Source organism: Nerophis lumbriciformis, linkage group LG32 (genome assembly GCF_033978685.3).
Source record: "Nerophis lumbriciformis linkage group LG32, RoL_Nlum_v2.1, whole genome shotgun sequence".
Lineage (NCBI taxonomy): Eukaryota > Metazoa > Chordata > Actinopteri > Syngnathiformes > Syngnathidae > Nerophis > Nerophis lumbriciformis.
In genome coordinates, this window is record NC_084579.2 from 5,288,632 (window position 1) to 5,308,482 (window position 19,851).

At 48.2% G+C, this 19,851-nt stretch overlaps 1 protein-coding gene across 3 annotated transcripts in view; it reads right to left on the bottom strand.

Annotated features, from left to right (window-relative positions):
• Window positions 1-404: 404 nt before the first annotated feature.
• The window catches only part of sez6l (seizure related 6 homolog (mouse)-like), a 31,414-nt gene continuing 11,967 nt past the window's right edge, over window positions 405-19,851 (bottom strand). For all 3 annotated transcript variants that reach the window (XM_061926688.1, XM_061926689.1, XM_061926687.1), the window contains exons 4-17: window positions 18,802-18,997; window positions 15,755-15,940; window positions 15,519-15,690; window positions 15,287-15,453; window positions 15,010-15,204; window positions 14,756-14,894; window positions 12,464-12,660; window positions 5,366-5,560; window positions 5,098-5,289; window positions 3,147-3,341; window positions 3,038-3,073; window positions 2,866-2,980; window positions 2,695-2,800; window positions 405-959 (exon numbers count right to left, since the gene is read on the bottom strand). In XM_061926688.1, the coding sequence (XP_061782672.1) occupies window positions 930-959; window positions 2,695-2,800; window positions 2,866-2,980; window positions 3,038-3,073; window positions 3,147-3,341; window positions 5,098-5,289; window positions 5,366-5,560; window positions 12,464-12,660; window positions 14,756-14,894; window positions 15,010-15,204; window positions 15,287-15,453; window positions 15,519-15,690; window positions 15,755-15,940; window positions 18,802-18,997 (2,121 nt within the window). In that variant the 3' untranslated portion in view covers window positions 405-929. The remainder of the gene's footprint in view (window positions 960-2,694; window positions 2,801-2,865; window positions 2,981-3,037; window positions 3,074-3,146; window positions 3,342-5,097; window positions 5,290-5,365; window positions 5,561-12,463; window positions 12,661-14,755; window positions 14,895-15,009; window positions 15,205-15,286; window positions 15,454-15,518; window positions 15,691-15,754; window positions 15,941-18,801; window positions 18,998-19,851) is intronic.

Consider the following 19,851-nt stretch of genomic DNA (forward strand, 5'->3'; position numbering starts at 1 on the left):
TGTGTAACAACCCCCCTGCCGAATCAACTAGCCCTGAAAATGGATGGCGCTGGAGCGTCGGGCCCATACCCGGCCGTCGCCGGCAGCGAGACGCGCTTGGAGGTGCGCTCAGCGCGGCTCCCATATGATTGCGCACTGGTGTGCGTCTGGGTCGTGACAGCGTGGCACGCGAATGTCTGTGCTGCATTGGATCAGTCTCCTTTCTTTAACAGGCAAAAGCTTTATAACCTCACTAATGCCTTGCATCGTCTATATTAGATATATAACAACGGGCGGGTGCGGTTCTGATCAAATGTTACATCGGGTGGATGGCGGATGGTTGACGACTTTCTGATGCGGTTGCGGATGAAATAATTGCCTATCCGCGCATCTCTAATACATAAAGCATATTCACAAACAAGTAACACGTACAGTACCATTTATTTAGGGCATCAAGAAAATGGTCAGACAACAGCACATGAATAAATAAAGACATAAAATACATAATTTATTTACATATTTACAAGATGAGGATGATGTTGTTGATCATTACTTGGAGTAAAAAACAAAAAACATTTTAGAGATAGGAAACATCACTAATAGCCAGCAGGTGGCGACCCTCCACGTAGGAGCTAACAATAGCTTAGCAGTCGTGCTAGCAAACTATACCCTGATCTTTGACTGACAGGTTTGTTGGGGTCAACAGACACAAAAAGACGTGTTTAAAATGTCAACATTCAACAAACATGCCTAAAGAAGTCTCCTGTCCATGAAAACATGGCTGCTCGTCTTTGTGCCATGAAGATGATGAAGACGTTGAAGATGAGCGCTGTTTTTCCGTAGCCCCGCCCAATCTCGCCTTCTTCCCGAGAAGGGGGCTGGACATCATTGAGCGTATTTACATCACCTCCCTCTGGGTGGCGAGGTGGGGGGGGGGACTGCAGCGTTCCTCAGATGGACACTTCGTATTCCCGAGTGTCCTGCAGACAAAGCAGACCGGGGGGGTGGTGGCGGTGCTAAACACGGTAACTCCTAGTGATGGGTTGATGAGGCGTCATGAAGCGTTTCGACACATTGCAAAACTGTATTGATACTGTGTCGATACTGTGTCACTAAATACTGACATCTGCTGGACATTAAAAATCCCTACAGGCAACCTATAGACCGACTCAACTGACACTGATTTTATGACCTAGTACAGTGGTTCTCAAATGGGGGTACGCGTACCCCTGGGGGTACTTGAAGGTATGCCAAGGGGTACGTGAGATTTTTTTTAAAATATTCTAAAAATAGCAACAATTCAAAAATCCTTTATAAATATATTTATTGAATAATACTTCAACAAAATATGAATGTAAGTTCATAAACTCAGTGAAGCACAAGCTCAGGTTTGTCACTAAAATGTCTGTCAAAAAGAAGTGTGAAAAGAAATGCAACAATGCAATATTCAGTGTTGACAGCTAGATTTTTTGTGGACATGTTCCATAAATATTGATGTTAAAGATTTTTTTTTTTTTGTGAAGAAATGTTTAGAATGAAGTTCATGAATCCAGATGGATCTCTAATACAATCCCCAAAGAGGGCACTTTAAGTTGATGATTACTTCTATGTGGAGAAATCTTTATTTATAATTGAATCACTTGTTTATTTTTCCAACAAGTTTTTAGTTCTTTTTATCTTTTTTTCCAAATAGTTCAAGAAAGACCACTACAAATGAGCAATATTTTTGCACTGTTATACAATTTAATAAATCAGAAACTGATGACATAGTGCTGTATTTTACTTCTTTATCTTTTTTTTTTTCAACCAAAAATGCTTTGCTCTGATTAGGGGGTACTTGAATTAAAAAAAAAAAAATCACAGGGGGTACATTGCTGAAAAAAGGTTGAGAACCACTGACCTAGTATATACAATAATATAAACCTAGTCATTGTATTTCATTTAGGATTATTTCATAACTTCATTTAAATAAAAACATATTTTTTGTCTTTTTTAGATACAGTCAATAAATAATGTGAACATAAAGTTAAAAGTTAAAGTACCAATGATTGTCACACACACACTAGGTGTGGCGAGATTATTCTCTGCATTTGACCCATCACCCTTGATCACCCCCTGGGAGGTGAGGGGAGAGCAGTGGGCAGCAGCGGTGGCCGCGACCGGGAATCATTTTTGGTGATTTAACCCCCAATTCCAACCCTTGATGCTGAGTGCCAAGCAGGGAGGTAATGGGTCCCATTTTTATAGTCTTTGGTATGACTCGGCCGGGATTTGAACTCACAACCTACCGATCTCAGGGCGGACACTCTAACCACTAGGCCACTGAGTAGTATGTATCATAACATGGAAATCTAAGAGAACGTGTTGTGAATGAGGATGCTTGTGGACCTGGAATTTTTTTATTTTTTTTTACACATTTTTATTTTTAAAAAAAACAGTTTTTCCAACGTATTCAATTTTGGACGCTTTCTCTTCTTAGTTATTATTTCTCCGGCTGTAGAAAAGACCCGCTCACAGGGCACAGAGGAGGCGACACAGTTGGCGTATCGGTCACGTGACCAAAACAGCTCATGATCGGTCACGTGACTTTCTAAAAGCGGTACGCGCACCGACACAGGGTTTCGCTCTATGAGCTCGACGCATGCGCCGATGCATCGGTGTTGCCGGACCCATCACGAGTAACTCCGCCTCTTACCGAGCCTGGCTTACACTCACCCCGCCCGCCTCGTAGAGTGGGTTGTCAAACTCCGCCTCCGCGGTGATCTGCCTGTACCGGTGGGGGTAGATGAGGGGCAGCCGCAGGTTGGACGGACGGCGGCACCTGACGGGAAGTGACAGGGATGTCACGCGCCGCCGTGACGTTTGGTCGGCGGGGTGATTTCCTACCGTGTGACGAGCACATAAACGCCTCCCAGCAGCGCAGACAGCAGGACGACCAGGAGGAAGACGGCTAATGCCACGTTACCGCCGTCCAGCACCGATCCGCTGCTGGCGTGCGCAACTGACACACACAAACAGTCATGGACACGCTCGCGCACACACCCGGGCACGCACTCACCTTCCAGGGCGTGGCTGCTGAAGCAGGCGTGGTCAGCTGCAAGACATCGATCGGTCACTTCCCGGTTTGTCACCGTCTTAGCCCCACCCCCTTTTCCTCCGGGTCTCACCTGTGCAGAGCGGGAGCGGACCGCTCCAAAACGACGGGTTTCCCTGGACGCACCTGATGGCCACCTCCCCGATGAGCTGGTAACCGTGGAAACAGACGAAGGCGAGCGTCTCGCCGGGCAGGTAGACCCGCTTGGACAGGATCTGGTAGCCGTTGTCGGGGACGCCCGGGTTCTCGCAGGACAGCAAATCCTCAGCTGAACACACGCCTCTCCACTCATTAGTCCAATCCAATCCAATCCACTTTATTTATATAGCACATTTAAACAACAAAATGTTTCCAAAGTGCTGCACAACAATATTAAACACAATTAAAAACAATATAAAATAAATGTGATTAAAAACAATTTCAAAGGGTAAAACCAATTAAAACAGTAAATAGAAAGCAAAAGCAAAATTTTAAAAACACAGAGGACAACAGAGGACCACACAACTCACGTAGTGTTAAAAGCCAGAGAATAAAAGTGGGTCTTAAGACGAGACTTAAAACACTCCACTGTGGGAGCAGTTCGAACATGGAGGGGCAGAGTGTTCCAGAGCTTAGGGCCGACCACAGAGAAGGCCCTGTCTCCCCTGGTTTTAAGTCTGGTCTTGGACACCACGAGCTGGAGCTGGCTCTCGGACCTCAGAGCGCGCGCAGGATTGTAAGTTTGGATGAGGTCCGAGATATACTGAGGTGCCAGTCCATGTAAAGCTTTAAAAACAAACAGCAAGGTTTTAAAATCAATTCTAAAATGAACAGGGAGCCAGTGCAAACTCTCAAGGATTGGGGTTATATGCTGGCGTCTCCTGGCCCCTGTTAAAAGTCGTGCTGCCGCATTCTGGACTAACTGCAACCGGGAGAGAGCTTTTTGGCTAATGCCAGCATAAAGTGCATTGCAGTAGTCCAGGCGACTTGAAATAAAAGCATGCACGACTTGTTCAAAAAGGTTAAAAGATAAAAACGGTTTTACCTTTGCTAAAAGACGAAGATGATAAAAACACGATTTTAAAACGCCATTGACTTGTTTGTCAAGTTTAAAATCGCTGTCTATAGTGACGCCAAGGCTGGTGACTTTGGGACGCACATAATTTTGCAATGGTCCCAAGTCAGTGAGGGCCGGACCAAACACTAAAATTTCCGTTTTTCCCTCATTCATTATTAAAAAATTCTGGGCTAACCAAGCCTTGACGTCGCATAGACAGTTGAGAAGGAGTGTCAGGGGGCCGTGGCCTTTTGAAATAGGCATATAAATTTGGCAGTCGTCTGCATAAAAGTGATAAAACACTCCATGCCTCTTAAAAATCTCTCCAAGAGGAAGAAGGTACAGTGCAAACAGGATGGGGCCTAGAATAGATCCCTGGGGGACACCACAGTAAAGCGGAGCAGAAGAAGAAGTGGCGTCCCCCAGCCTGACAGAGAAAGACCTTTCTGACAGGTAGGATCTAAACCACTCTAATGCAGTCCCCCTGACACCCACACAGTCTCTCAGGCGATCTAAAAGAATTGTGTGGTCGACTGTGTCAAAGGCAGCTGTAAGATCTAAAAGCACTAAAATGGCAGAGCTGCCAGAATCAGATATTAAAAGCAAATCATTAAAAACCTTTAAAAGTGCAGATTCAGTACTGTGCAAAGCTTTGTATCCAGACTGAAATGGATCTAAAGTGCTATTTTCATCTAAAAAAGGTTGTAGTTGCGCCAAAACACATTTCTCCAAAATTTTTGACACAAAAGGTAATTTAGAAATGGGCCGATAATTTGACAAACTTGTAGGATCAAGACCTGTTTTTTTGATCAAAGGCTCAACAACAGCTCCTTTACAAAAAGAGGGCACACTGCCAGAAATCAAGCTGCTGTTGATTAGCATCTCATTTGCATATCATCGCATCCAGATGATGTTTTCCTGACATGTGGTCGCCATGGAAACACGGCTCACATGGATCAGAACCAAACATTAGGACGGGGACTCTCACCAGCGCAGTGGGGGAGATGCGAGGTCCACACGGGGGTCCCTGGCTCGCGGCCGTAGCACGTGATGGTGGCGCCGCCCTGCAGGACGTAGCCGGGGTTGCAACGGTAGCGAATGGTGGCGCCCACCAGCAGCTTGGAGTCTGACAGGGAGCGGGTGGAGTGTTCCACGTGACCCGGGTCAGAACAGTACATGACTGGGCGGAAAAAGAAGACAGGACCTCGTTTAGCGTCAGCTGTGGGCACCCACAAGTCCTGAGCGAGTGAACAGACTCTTTTCACAAAATGGAGGCTGCGAGCTCCACGAGAGGTCCAGCTGGCAGCTGAGGGTCTCCCGGCCCACCAGGTCGTAGCCCGGGTCGCACTGGTAGGTGACGCGAGCGCCTCGGACCGGCGCCACGTGCGACCTCGTCTTCCAGCCGTTCTGAATCTCTGGCAGGTCGGGGCAGGAGTCGTTCCGAGACACCTCTGATGGAAGACACGAAGGAGGCGTGAGGGACATGAGAAACATGAGGGACACAAGTGAAGTCAGGGAGATGGGTGACAAGAGGGACATGACTGACATGAGGGACACAAGTGAAGTGAGGGAGATGGGTGACAAGAGGGACATGAGAAACATGAGGGACACGAGTGAAGTGAGGGAGATGGGCGACAAGAGGGACACAAGTGAAGTGAGGGAGATGGGTGACAAGAGGGACATGAGAAACATGAGGGACACAAGTGAAGTGAGGGAGATGGGCGACAAGAGGGACATGAGAAACATGAGGGACACAAGTGAAGTGAGGGAGATGGGTGACAAGAGGGACATGAGAAACACGAGGGACACAAGTGAAGTGAGGGAGATGGGTGACAAGAGGGACATGAGAAACATGAGGGAGACAAGTGAAGTGAGGGAGATGGTGACAAGATGGACTTGAGAAACATGAGGGACACAAGTGAAGTGAGGGAGATGGGTGACAAGAGGGACATGAGAAACACGAGGGACACAAGTGAAGTGAGGGAGATGGGTGACAAGAGGGACATGAGAAACACGAGAGACACAAGTGAAGTGAGGGAGATGAGTGACAAGAGGGACATGAGAAACACGAGGGACACAAGTGAAGTGAGGGAGATGGGTGACAAGAGGGACATGAGAAACACGAGGAACACAAGTGAAGTGAGGGAGATGGGTGACAAGAGGGACATGAGAAACACGAGGGACACAAGTGAAGTGAGGGAGATGGGTGACAAGAGGGACATGAGAAACATGAGGGACACAAGTGAAGTGAGGGAGATGGGTGACAAGAGGGACATGAGAAACACGAGGGACACAAGTGAAGTGAGGGAGATGGGTGACAAGAGGGACATGACTGACATGAGGGACATGACTGACATGAGGGGCATGAGAGACAGGAATGAGTGAAATGGGGGGCATGTGTGACATTAGAGGCATGACGGACATGAGGGGCACAAGATGCACGAGTGACATGAGAGACAGAGGTGCATGTGTGACATTAGAGGCATGTGGGACATTTGGGGGAATGAGGGACATGAGAGACAAATGAATGAGAGGCCCATGTGTGACATTAGAGGCAGAAGGGACATTAGGGGGATGAGGGACATGAGAGACACGAATGACGTGGGCAGCAATGAGAGACAGAGGAATGAGGGGCATGAGAAACAAAAGAATGAGTGACTAGAGGGGCGTGTGTGACATTACAGTAGCTGTATGAGGAACATGAAGGGGAATAAGGGAGATGAGAGACATTAGGTACATGACGGATATGAGGGGCATGAGAGACATAAGTGACATGAGGGGCATTAAGGGGATGAGGGACATGAGGGGGAAAGAGAGACATGAGAGTCACGGGTGACATGAGTGGCATTAGAGACATAAGTGACATGAGGGGCACGAGATGCACAAGTGACAGGGCATGAGAGAAATTAGGGGCATGTGGGACATTAAGGGGGATGAGGGACATGAGGGACACAAGTGACATGAGGGACACTAGTGACATGAAGGGCATGAGAGACATGGAATTAGTGGCATGGGGTGCATGTGTGACATTAGGGAGGATGAGGGACATGAGAGACATTAGAAGCATGAGAGACATGAATGAAAAGAGGGACATGAGAAGCATGTGACATACTGTATGAATGACTTTAGAGACATGAGTGAGGAGAGGGGCTTGTGTGGTCAATTTTAAATGTGCTCTATAAATAAAGTTGATTTGACTTGATTTGTGTGACATTAGCTGCAGGAAGGACTTTAAGGGGAATGAGGGACATGAGAGGCACGAGTGACATGACAGGTATGACTGACATTAGAGACATAAGTGACATGAGGGGCAACAGAGACATTAGGGGCATGTGGGACATTAAGGGGGATGAGGGACATGAGAGATATGAGTGACATGAGGGACACGAGTGACATGAGAGACATGGAATGAGTGACATGAGGTGCATGTGTGACATCAGAGGCATGTGGGACATGAGGGAGGATGAGGGACATGAGAGACAAATGAATGAGAGGCCCATGTGAGACATGAAGGGCATGGGAGACATTAGAAGTGTCGTGAGGGACATTAAGGGGGAAGAGGGGCATGAAAGACAAGAGGGGCATGAGGTACATGAGAGACATGAAAGACATGAATAACAAGAGGGGCATGAGGTACATGAGATGCACAAGTGACATGTGGGACATTAAGGGGGATGAGGGACATGAGTGACATGAGGGACACGAGTGACATGAGGGGCATGAGAGACATGGAATGAGTGACATGAGGTGCATGTGTGATATCAGAGGAATGTGGGACATGAGGGAGGATGAGGGACATGAGAGACAAATGATTGAGAGGCCCATGTGAGACATGAAGGGCATGGGAGACATTAGAAGTGTCTTTAGGGACATTAAGGGGGAAGAGGGGCATGAAAGACAAGAGGGGCATGAGGTACATGAGAGACATAAGTGACATGAAAGACATGAATAACAAGAGGGGCATGAGGGACATGAGGTACATGAGATATAAGTGACATGGATAACAAGAGGGGCATGAGGGACATGAGGTACATGAGACATAAGTGACATGAATGACAAGAGGGGCATGAGGTACATGAGCAACATGAGGGACATGAGATGCATGAGGTACATGAGCGACATGAGGGACATGAGGTACATGAGAGACATGAGGGACATGAGGTACATGAGAGACATGAGGGACATGAGATGCATGAGGTACATGAGCTACATGAGAGACATGAGGGACATGAGGTACATGAGAGACATAAGTGACATGAAAGACATGAATGACAAGAGGGGCATGAGGTACATGAGAGACATAAGTGACATGAAAGACATGAATAACAAGAGGGGCATGAGGGACATGAGGTACATGAGACATAAGTGACATGGATAACAAGAGGGGCATGAGGGACATGAGGTACATGAGACATAAGTGACATGAATGACAAGAGGGGCATGAGGTACATGAGCAACATGAGGGACATGAGATGCATGAGGTACATGAGTGACATGAGGGACATGAGGTACATGAGGTACATGAGGGACATGAGGTACATGAGGGACATGAGATGCATGAGCGACATGAGAGACATGAGGGACATGAGGTACATGAGAGACATAAGTGACATGAAAGACATGAATAACAAGAGGGGCATGAGGGACATGAGGTACATGAGACATAAGTGACATGGATAACAAGAGGGGCATGAGGTACATGAGACATAAGTGACATGAATGACAAGAGGGGCATGAGGTACATGAGCGACATGAGGGACATGAGATGCATGAGGTACATGAGCGACATGAGGGACATGAGGTACATGAGAGACATGAGGGACATGAGGTACATGAGCGACATGAGAGACATGAGGGACATGAGGTACATGAGAGACATAAGTGACATGAAAGACATGAATGACAAGAGGGGCATGAGGTACATGAGATGCATGGGAGACACAAGTGACATGAGGGACACGAGAGGCAGGAGTGACATGAGGGACATGAGGTAAAGGAGGGACGATGTCATGGAGGATGGTGGAGCTGCTTGCATGGTTCTGGTGTCAACTTAGCATAGCTCTTGTTTCTATGCACAATGAACACAATGTGATGAGATTTATAGTCTAATACTCCACACTCTAATCATCAACACTTGGATTAAAACACACACACACACACACACACACACACACACACACACACACACACACACACACACACACACACACACACACACACACACACACACACACACACACACACACACACACACACGGAGGCAGGCAGTGTTTCACGCTGCATTGAGTCCATTAAAGACACGTTGACAGGACTGAGTTAGTGTGACAGTGTACTTCCACACGTAGTGAGTGTAGGATCATGTAGAAACAAAGAAGAAGTGACTGAATGTCATCGTACTGCATGGACTACAGTAGATCCTCTGTATGAACGCACTTATTAAAGCACCAAAACTGCCTCCTTTGATAAAGCAGCATATAACATGCCTCTCACTGACAACCTCACACCGAGTCAGTGCAACTATTGGTGTCTCGGGGTTTTCACTCAGTCCTGTTACCCTGACAAAATGTGGAAGATTCCACAGGTCACATGGTCCACAGAAAGAGACATTATCGAGGTCCTCTGCGGGAACAATGAGATGTGTTCAAACCTGATTGGGAGGTTAACAACTCAGTCCTGTTACCAACAGTGTATTTGTTTCATGAAATGCTTGTTTTGTTGGATGACTGTAATGTTCTTGCTGTCAGCATTCTATAATAAATGGCATGCAGCTATATTTAATTCGTTAATTCTTTGCCAAAAACTCACTCCTGTTACTTTCAGCCCTTAAGAACCTTGTACAAAAAATAAATAAAGTTGCCTGAGATGGGCAAATACACATCTCTAGTAATTAAATATATGTATTATCATATTTAGAGTTGCCTCAGCCTTCCCGGTAAGGTCTATTCAGGTGTACTGGAGAGGCGGCTACGCCGGATAGTCGAACCTCGGATTCAGGAGGAACAGTGTGGTTTTCGTCCTGGTTGTGGAACTGTGAACCAGCTCTATACTCTCGGCAGGGTCCTTGAGGGTGCATGGGAGTTTGCCCAACCAGTCTACATGTGCTTTGTGGACTTGGAGAAGGCATTCGACCGTGTACCTCGGGAAGTCCTGTGGGGAGTGCTCAGAGAGTATGGGGTAACGGACTGTCTTATTGTGGCAGTTCGCTCCCTGTATAATCAGTGTCAGAGCTTGGTCCGCATTGCCGGCAGTAAGTCGGACACGTTTCCAGTGAGGGTTGGACTCCGCCAAGGCTGCCCTTTGTCACCGATTCTGTTCATAACCTTTATGGACAGAATTTCTAGGCGCAGTCAGGGCGTTGAGGGGATCTGGTTTGGTGGCTGCAGGATTAGGTCACTGCTATTTGCAGATGATGTGGTCCTGATGGCTTCCTCCGGCCAAGATCTTCAGCTCTCACTGGATCGGTTCGCAGCCGAGTGCGAAGCGACTGGGATGAGAATCAGCACCTCCAAGTCCGAGTCCATGGTTCTCTCCCGGAAAAGGGTAGAGTGCCATCTCCGGGTTGGGGAGGAGATCTTGCCCCAAGTGGAGGAGTTCAAGTACCTCGGAGTCTTGTTCACGAGTGGGGGAAGAGTGGATCGTGAGATCGACAGGCGGATCGGTGCGGCGTCTTCAGTAATGCGGACGCTGTATCGCTCCGTTGTGGTGAAGAAGGAGCTGAGCCATCCTCACCTATGGTCATGAGCTTTGGGTCATGACCGAAAGGACAAGATCATGGGTACAAGCGGCCGAAATTAGTTTCCTCCACCGAGTGGAGTATCTCCCTTAGAGATAGGGTGAGAAGCTCTGTCATTCGGGGGGAGCTCAAAGTAAAGCCGCTGCTCCTCCACTTCGAGAGGAGCCAGATGAGGTGGTTCGGGCATCTGGTCAGGATGCCACCCGAACGCCTCCCTAGGAAGGTGTTTCGGGCACGTCCGACCGGTAGGAGGCCACGGGGTAGACCCAGGACACGCTGGGAAGACTATCTCTCCCGGCTGGCCTGGGAACGCCTCGGGATCCCCCGGGAGGAGCTGGACGAAGTGGCTGGGGAGAGGGAAGTCTGGGCTTCCCTGCTTAAGCTGCTGCCCCCGCGACCCGACCTCGGATAAGCGGAAGAAGATGGATGGATGGATGGATGGATCATATTTAGAGAAAAAAAGGACTAACATGTATGATTATGGCCAGGATCTTCAGCTCTCACTGGATCGGTGAAGCGACTGGGATGAGAATCAGCACCTCCAAGACCGAGTCCATGGTTCTCGCCCGGAAAAGGGTGGAGTGCCATCTCTGGGTTGGGGAAGAGATCTTGCCAAGTGGAGGAGTTCAAGTACCTCGGAGTCTTGTTCATGAGTCAGGGAAGACTGGATCATAAGACCGACAGGCGGATCGATCTGTTGTGGTGAAGAAGGAGCTGAGCCGGAAGGCAAAGCTCTCGATTTACCGGTCGATCTACGTTCCCATCCTCACCTATGGTCATGAGCTTTGGGACAAGATCACGAGTACAAACGGCCGAAATTAGTTTCCTTCGTCAGGTGGCGAGGCTTTCCTTTAGAGATAGGGTGAGAAGCTCTGTCATCTGGGAGGACCTCAAAGTAAAGCCGCTGCTCCTCCACATGGAGAGGAGCCAGATTAGGTGGTTCGAGCATCTGGTCAGGATGCCACCTGGACGCCTCCCTAGGGAGGTGTTTCGTGCACGTCCGACCGGTAGGAGGCCACGGGGAAGACCCAGGACACGTTGGGAAGACTATGTCTCCCGGCTGGCCTGGGAATGCCTCGGGATCCCTTGACAGGAGCTGGACAAAGTGGCTGGGGAGAGGGAAGTCTGGGCTACTCTGCTTAGTGGTTACTCAGTGGCCTAGTGGTTAGAGTGTCCGCCCTAAGATCGGTAGGGTCGTGAGTTCAAACCCTGGCCGAGTCATACCAAAGACTGGCTGGGGAGAGGGAAGTCTGGGCTTCTCTGCTTAGACTGCTGCCCTCGCGACCCGACCTCGAATAAGCGGAAGAAGATGGATGGATGGATGGATGGATGATTATTTTGAGAGAAAACAAATGACACTGATTTGGTCAAATGTCCCAAAACATTTGAAATGTTGTTTTACACACCGAGAAACATTTACAAGCACACTGTATTCTGTGTTGTACTTACAAAATGTGCAGTTACACAACAACACATCTTGCGGATAACGCCATCAAACCACTTTTTCAGGTGCAATTCAAAAAAACAAGTTGAATCTACGAATACTTAGGGAAAGATGACGAACCACGAGTGGGCGGGGATCTACTGTACTGCAGGACTCTGATGTACTTTTAGATCTCACCCATATAGTTGATGATGAAGCCCTCTCCTTTGCCAAGAACCAGCCCAGCCGGGTCCGAGTGGAATGTGACGCTCAGGTCGGGGGTGCTGGAGAAGAGCTTGAAAGGGCTGCCGCCCCCCGGGTAGCGTCCTAGGACCTGGGCCACACCCTCATCACCGTCAGTGACAGTCAACACATCGCCATCGCTGATATTCAGGCTGGTGGAAGGAAGCAAAGAAAGTTAATAATAATAATATATTTTATTTGTAAAAAAGCACTTTACATTGAGCAAACAACCTCAAAGTGCTACAGTGTTATGAAAAATAATTTAAAAAAATAAAAAGATAATAAAAAATAGAACAGCCTAATAGTTAGAACTAGTATGCATATAAAAGAAGGGTTTTTAAGCCTTTTTTAAAAGCATCCACAGTCTGTGGTGCCCTCAGGTGGTCAGGGAGAGCATTCCACAGACTGGGAGCGGCGGAGCAGAAAGCCCGGTCTCCCATTGTTCGTAGCTTTGTCCTCCGAGGTTGGAGGAGGTTAGCCTGTCCGGAGCGGAGGTGTCGTGTGGAGGATTTGGGGGTGAGGCGTTCTTTGAGGTAGAGGGGGGCATTTCCATGGAGGCACTGGTGGGTTAGTAGGGAGACTTTGTATTCAATCCTGAGTGGAACAGGAAGCCAGTGAAGGGATTTGAGAATTGGTTCGCTTCCTTAACCACGATGCTAATGGTCATTTGGTGTATTGGAACTTCAGTACAAGTTCTAGTAATATCCATTAGAACCTCAGTATAAGTAATAATAAAACCCATCAGAATTTGAGTAGAAGTTTCAGTAATACCCCCTTAGAATGTTGAAGTTCTAGTGAAAACCCCTCAGAAACTCAGTAGAAGCTCCAATGACACCCCTTAGAACCTGAATAGAATTTCCAGTGACACTTCCTGAGAAATTCAGTAACAGTTCCAGTGTCACCCCTTGGAACCTGAGCAGAAGTTCCAGTGACACCTCATTAGAATTTCCAGCGACAGTCCCTGAGAAACTCAGTATAAGTTTCAGTGACACCCTTTAGAACCTGAAAAGAAGCTCTAGTCGCACCGCCTTGAAAACTCAGTAGATGTTCCAGTGAAAATCCTTAGAACCTGAGTAGAAGTTCCAGTGACACCCCTTTAAAATTCAGTTCACGTTTCAGTGACACCCCTTTGTAACCTGAGAAGAAGTTCCAGAGACAGTGCCTTAGAAATCTCAGAAGAAGTTCAAATGACACCTCTTAAACCCTGAGTAGAATTTCCAGTGACACTCCCTGAAAATCTCAGTAGACGTTCCAGTGACACCCCTTAGAACCTGAGTAGAAATTCCAGTGAAACCCCTTGAGAAACTTAGTAGATTTCCGGTGAAACTCCTTAGCACCTGAGTAGAAGTTCCAGTGACACCTCCTTAGAAACTCAATAGACCAGTCACACCCCCTTAGAATCCCAGTACAAATTACAGTGAAAGTCTTTCGAACCCGAGTAGAAGTTCCAGGGGCACCCCTTTAGAAACTCAGTACAAATTCCAGTGACACTACCTTGGAAACTCAGTAGACCAGTACTTAGGAACTGAGTACAAGCTCCACTGACACCCACTTAGGTCCCGATTAGAAGTTCCAGTGGCACCCCCTTACAAACCCAGTATATGTCCTAGTGAAACTCCTTAAAACCAGAGTAGAAGTTCCAGTTACATCCCCTTAGAAACTCAGTAGAAGTTCTAGTGAAAGTATTTAGAACCTGAGTAGACGTTTCAGTGGCACCCCTTTAAAACTCAGTACAAGTTCCAGTGACACTCCCTTGGAAACTCAGTAGACCAGTGACATCCCCCTCGGAACGGAGTACAAGTTCCAGTGACACCCCCTTAGGCCCCGATTAGAGGTTCCAGTGACATCCCATTAGAATCTGTCTATAAGTTTCAGGGACACTCCCTCACAAGTTCAGTAGAAGTTCTAGTCAAATTCCCTTACAACCTGAGTAAAAGTTCCAATGACTCCCCCACAGAACCTCAGTAGAAGTTTCATTGACACCCCCTTAGAACCTCAACATGGTGTGACAGGTTGACGTCCCTGTATAGCGTTGGCTTAATCATCTCATCGTCTTTTATTCCTTTAGGTCATTTTTTTATCTGTACTTTGGGGACACGGGAGGGTTTTGTGGGTCTTTTTTGCAGTCAATGTTGAGAATAAAATCCATTGACTTGAGCTTTGTTTCCTGTGTTCTATAGAATATGATTGACCCTCAGGTCTTAATAGTCATGAGTAGACGTTCATGTGAGTGCGTGAGAATCTCACAGCTGGATGTCGAGCAGCACTCGCTTGTCTTCGCCCACGTGGAGTCGCCAACTACAGTCCTCGCCTTCGCCGTACCACTCGGGCCAGTTGGGGGACAGAATCACCCCTCCGGGACCGCTCAGGTCGCCCCCGCACTGTGCTGAGACGAACCAGAACAAGGACAAGATCACAGCGGAGAGAAGATGCCATGTAGTTCTGCAAAGACTCTTTGTGGCTCGTGAGCATAACCCCACAGACCTGAGGTCCTGCCTTACCTTTACAGAGCGGTTCTGTGTCATTCCAGTACGGGTCCCTGGCACTGATGCATTCAATGACAGGCGGGCCTTGTTCTAGGGAGTGACCCGGGTCGCAGCTGAACTGAACCACCGCTCCCACGCCGTAGAGGGGGTCCGATGTAGTGAAGTTGCCGTTCTGAAGGTAAGGCTCGTAGCAGTGACCCCGCTCAAAGGCTGCAGGATGACACGTCACATGATCTTTGTCACATGACCAGAACCAGACAGGTCCAATGTGACAAAGTGGAAAAGCGCAGACCTTCGAAGCGGATGTTAAATCCTGTGTTCTGGCTGGGTTGCTCCGTGATGAACTGGACCCTTACCGCAGGACCCTCGCTGATTACACCCTCAAAAGGGACGTGTCCGCTTCGACCCGAGTCAAACAGAACCACGGAACCCGCGTCCAAGCCGCTCCACAGAACCAGCCTGCCAGCAAGGAAGACAACGCAATTATAAAGTTTAAGATGTCCTGTTGTCAGGTGACAGCCCACCTGTCAGAGGGTCCCAGCACCAAGCGCTCCAGGTGCAGGTGCAGCCTCTGGTCCTTGGGGGCCTCAAGGGACCAAGAACACGAGCGGTCCTGGGTGGCGTTGGGCCTGCGGTCAGGGGACGGGGACAGAACCCGTCCTACCGTAGCGTTCTTCACTGTGCCCCCGCAGAGTGCTGAAGAGAGGACGTCGCTATGGTGACCAGTTATGACTTCCGTTAGGGGCGGGGCCACACTCACCTCTGCAGACGGGCTCCTTGGTGCTCCACCTCGGCCGCGAGGCGTTGACACAGGTGAGCAGCGGCTCCCCCTGCAGGTGGTAGCCCATGTGGCAGTGGAAGCGGGCCGTGCCCCCTGGGAGGAGGTCCAGGACCGACACCTCCCCAAAGTGAGGCCTCTTGGGAAGTGAGCAGCTCAGCCTGAAAACTACAACACAGGAGTGTCACCTGGTAGGTAAGTAACTAGCAACATTTCATGGTTGCTAGGTAACCAGTAACCTCTGATGGTTGCTAAGTAACAAGCAACACGCTATGGTAACTCGGTAACAAGAAACATTTGATACATGCTAGGCAACAAAAATCGAATTGTAGCCAATTAAACAACATTTGATTGTTGCTAGGTAACCAGAAACATTTGATGGTTGCTCAGGAATAAGCTACATTTGATGGGTACTGAGTAACAAACAACATTTAATGGTTGCTAGGTAACAAAATCTGGTGGTCCATCCATCCATCCATCCATCTTCTTCCGCTTATCCGAGGTCGGGTCGCGGGGGCAGCAGCCTAAGCAGGGAAGCCCAGACTTCCCTCTCCCCAGCCACTTCGTCCAGCTCTTCCTGTGGGACCCCGAGGCGTTCCCAGGCCAGCCGGAAGACATAGTCTTCCCAACGTGTCCTGGGTCTTCCTCGCGGCCTCCTACCAGTCGGACGTGCCCTAAACACCTCCCTAGGGAGGCGTTCGGGTGGCATCCTGACCAGATCCCCGAACCACCTCATCTGGCTCCTCTCGATGTGGAGGAGCAGCGGCTTTACTTTGAGCTCCTCCCGGATGGCAGAGCTTCTCACCCTATCTCTAAGGGAGAGCCCCGCCACCCGGCGGAGGAAACTCATTTCGGTCGCTTGTACCCGTGATCTTGTCCTTTCGGTCATAACCCATAGCTCATGACCATAGGTGAGGATGGGAACGTAGATCCACCGGTAAATTGAGAGCTTTGCCTTCCGGCTCAGCTCCTTCTTCACCACAACGGACCGATACAGCGTCCGCATTACTGAAGACGCCGCACCGATCCGCCTGTCGATCTCACGATCCACTCTTCCCTCACTCGTGAACAAGACTCCGAGGTACTTGAACTCCTCCACTTGGGGCAAGATCTCCTCCCCAACCCGGAGATGGCACTCCACCCTTTTCCGGGCGAGAACCATGGACTCGGACTTGGAGGTGCTGATTCTCATCCCAGTCGCTTCACACTCAGCTGCGAACCGATCCAGTGAGAGCTGAAGATCCTGGCCAGATGAAGCCATCAGGACCACATCATCTGCAAAAAGCAGATACCTAATCCTGCAGCCACCAAACCAGATCCCCTCAACGCCTTGACTGCGCCTAGAAATTCTGTCCATAAAGGTTATGAACAGAATCGGTGACAAAGGGCAGCCTTGGCGGAGTCCAACCCTCACTGGAAACGTGTCCGACTTACTACCGGCAATGCGGACCAAGCTCTGGCACTGATCATACAGGGAGCGGACTGCCACAATCAGACAGTCCGATACCCCATACTCTCTGAGCACTCCCCACAGGACTTCCCGAGGGACACGGTCGAATGCTTTCTCCAAGTCCACAAAACACATGTAGACTGGTTGGGCAAACTCCCATGCACCCTCAAGGACCCTGCCGAGAGTATAGAGCTGGTCCACAGTTCCACGACCAGGACGAAAACCACACTGTTCCTCCTGAATCCGAGGTTCGACTATCCGGCGTAGCCTCCTCTCCAGTACACCTGAATAGACCTTACCGGGAAGGCTGAGGAGTGTGATCCCACGATAGTTAGAACACACCCTCCGGTTCCCCTTCTTAAAGAGAGGAACCACCACCCCGGTCTGCCAATCCAGTGGTACCGCCCCCGATGTCCACGCGATGCTGCAGAGTCTTGTCAACCAAGACAGCCCCACAGCATCCAGAGCCTTAAGGAACTCCGGGCGGTTCTCATCCACCCCCGGGGCCTTGCCACCGAGGAGCTTTTTAACTACCTCAGCAACCTCAGCCACAGAAATAGGAGGTCGCTAAGAAACCAAAATCTGATGGTTTTTAGGCAATCAGCAACACATCAAAGTTGTTAAAGAGCAAGCAACATTTGATGGTTGCTTAAGTAACAAGAACTAATTGATGGTTGCTAAGTAACAAGCAACATGTTATGGTAACTCAGTAACAAGAAACATTTGATGCATGCTAGGTAACACAAATCGAATGGTAGCCAAGTAACCAACATTTGATGGTTGCTAGGCAACCACAAACATCTGACAGTCGCTCAGTAACGAGCTACATTTGATGGGTACTAAGTAACAAGCAACATTTAATGGTTGCTAGGTAACAAAATCAAGGAACATTTGATGGTCGCGAGGTAACACAATCTGGTGGTCGCTAAGAAACCAAAATCTGATGGTTTTTAGGCAATCAGCAACATATCGTAGTTGCTAAGTAGCAAGCAACATTTGATGGTTACTTAAGTAACACGCAATAATTGATGGTTGCTAAGTAACAAGCAACATGTTATGGTAACTCAGTAACAAGAAACATTAGATAAATGCTTAGTAACACAAATCAAATGGTAGCCAAATAAGCCATTTTGGATGGTTGCTAGCTAACCAGAAACATTTGATGGTTGCTAGGTAACAACATCTGATGGTTTCTAGGCTATCAGCAACATCTCATAGTTGCTGAGTAGCAAGCAACATTTTTTGATGGCTACTTAAGTAACAAGCAATAGTTGATGGTTGCTAGGTAACCACAATCTAATGGTTGCTAGGTATCCAAAATCTAATGGTTGCTAGGTAACCAACACAGTTGTTAAAGGATGACGTGGACTGAAAGAAGCAATCAAAAAAACTTGATGTCTTGTTCCACACACACACACACACACTCTCACACTCACACACACACGCACACTCTCTTAACAAGTAGAGTCAATTGCTGAAGAGTCTAATGAGCTCGTTAAGATGAGCGATGTAATGATGTCATTAGCATGTTGTGTCAACACAAACGGCTCTTGGTGCTAATGAGTGTGTGTGCGCTCACTTTGGTAGTGCAGCAGGAACACGCCCACGTTTCCCTCCAGAGACGAGCAGTAGGACACGGACAAGGTGTTGCTGGGACTGCGGATCACCTGACCTTCCACCAGCAGCGTTTGATTGGCCAGGACCAGCCAGGCTCCGCCCTCGTCCACTCCCTTGATGGACAGCTGCTCACCGTCGGACAGGTTGACGCTTTTCACCTGATGACATAAACGGCTCAGATGGTGTGTTTGGTCTCACAAAAGACCTGTAAGTGATGTAGCAGTACCGCCATCCGCCACTAGGAGTGTGTTCTTGTATTTCTACCATTCTTGAGACGAGCGGTGAACAAGTTAGACTTAGACAAACTCAGTTACAAAGGATGGAAAGGATAATGATGGAAAGGATAATGCACACAAAGGCACAATAAGAGATAGTAAACAAAAGGTATAAAGTAGAATAAAAATGTACCATAGTAAAAATTGGTGGAAAGTGGGTAAAATTGAGTCCAAATAAGCATGATTAAAGTCACCCGAAATGAGAACGAGGGCATCGGGGTGTTTGGTCTGTTGCCTAGTGTCGGAGGAAGATATTTACATATATCCGAATTTAAGTTGTACTTCTTTTATTTCATAGTCATATTTGAAAACAGCTCGTGTTTTCCATTTCTTCTCTTGCTGCTTTGTCTGCAAGTAAACTGTGTGTGTTAACCTTGAGTTCTTTGGAATGTATTATGACTAGGGAGAGGGAAGAAAAGAGGGGGTTTTGGGGTTGGGAAGACAGACCATTTTAGCGGGGCCATCCGAATGTTCTATGCTGTTTCTGTGAAAGTATATTTGCAAAGCTTTGCCAATATATTACAAAATACCTATTCTGTCTCTGGTGGTTTTTCAACTCAGCTTTAAGTGTCGTAAAGAGCTTGGGAGCGACTTGTGACTTGAATTCCCTGGGAGGAACAACTGGTCCAAAACGCAACACTAGCAACAGCGGCATGAATGGTGTTGGGACCGAAACCGTGGTCCCAATACGGACCAATGCATCTGATAGAGAATGTCTCATTTGCACCCCTGCTGGT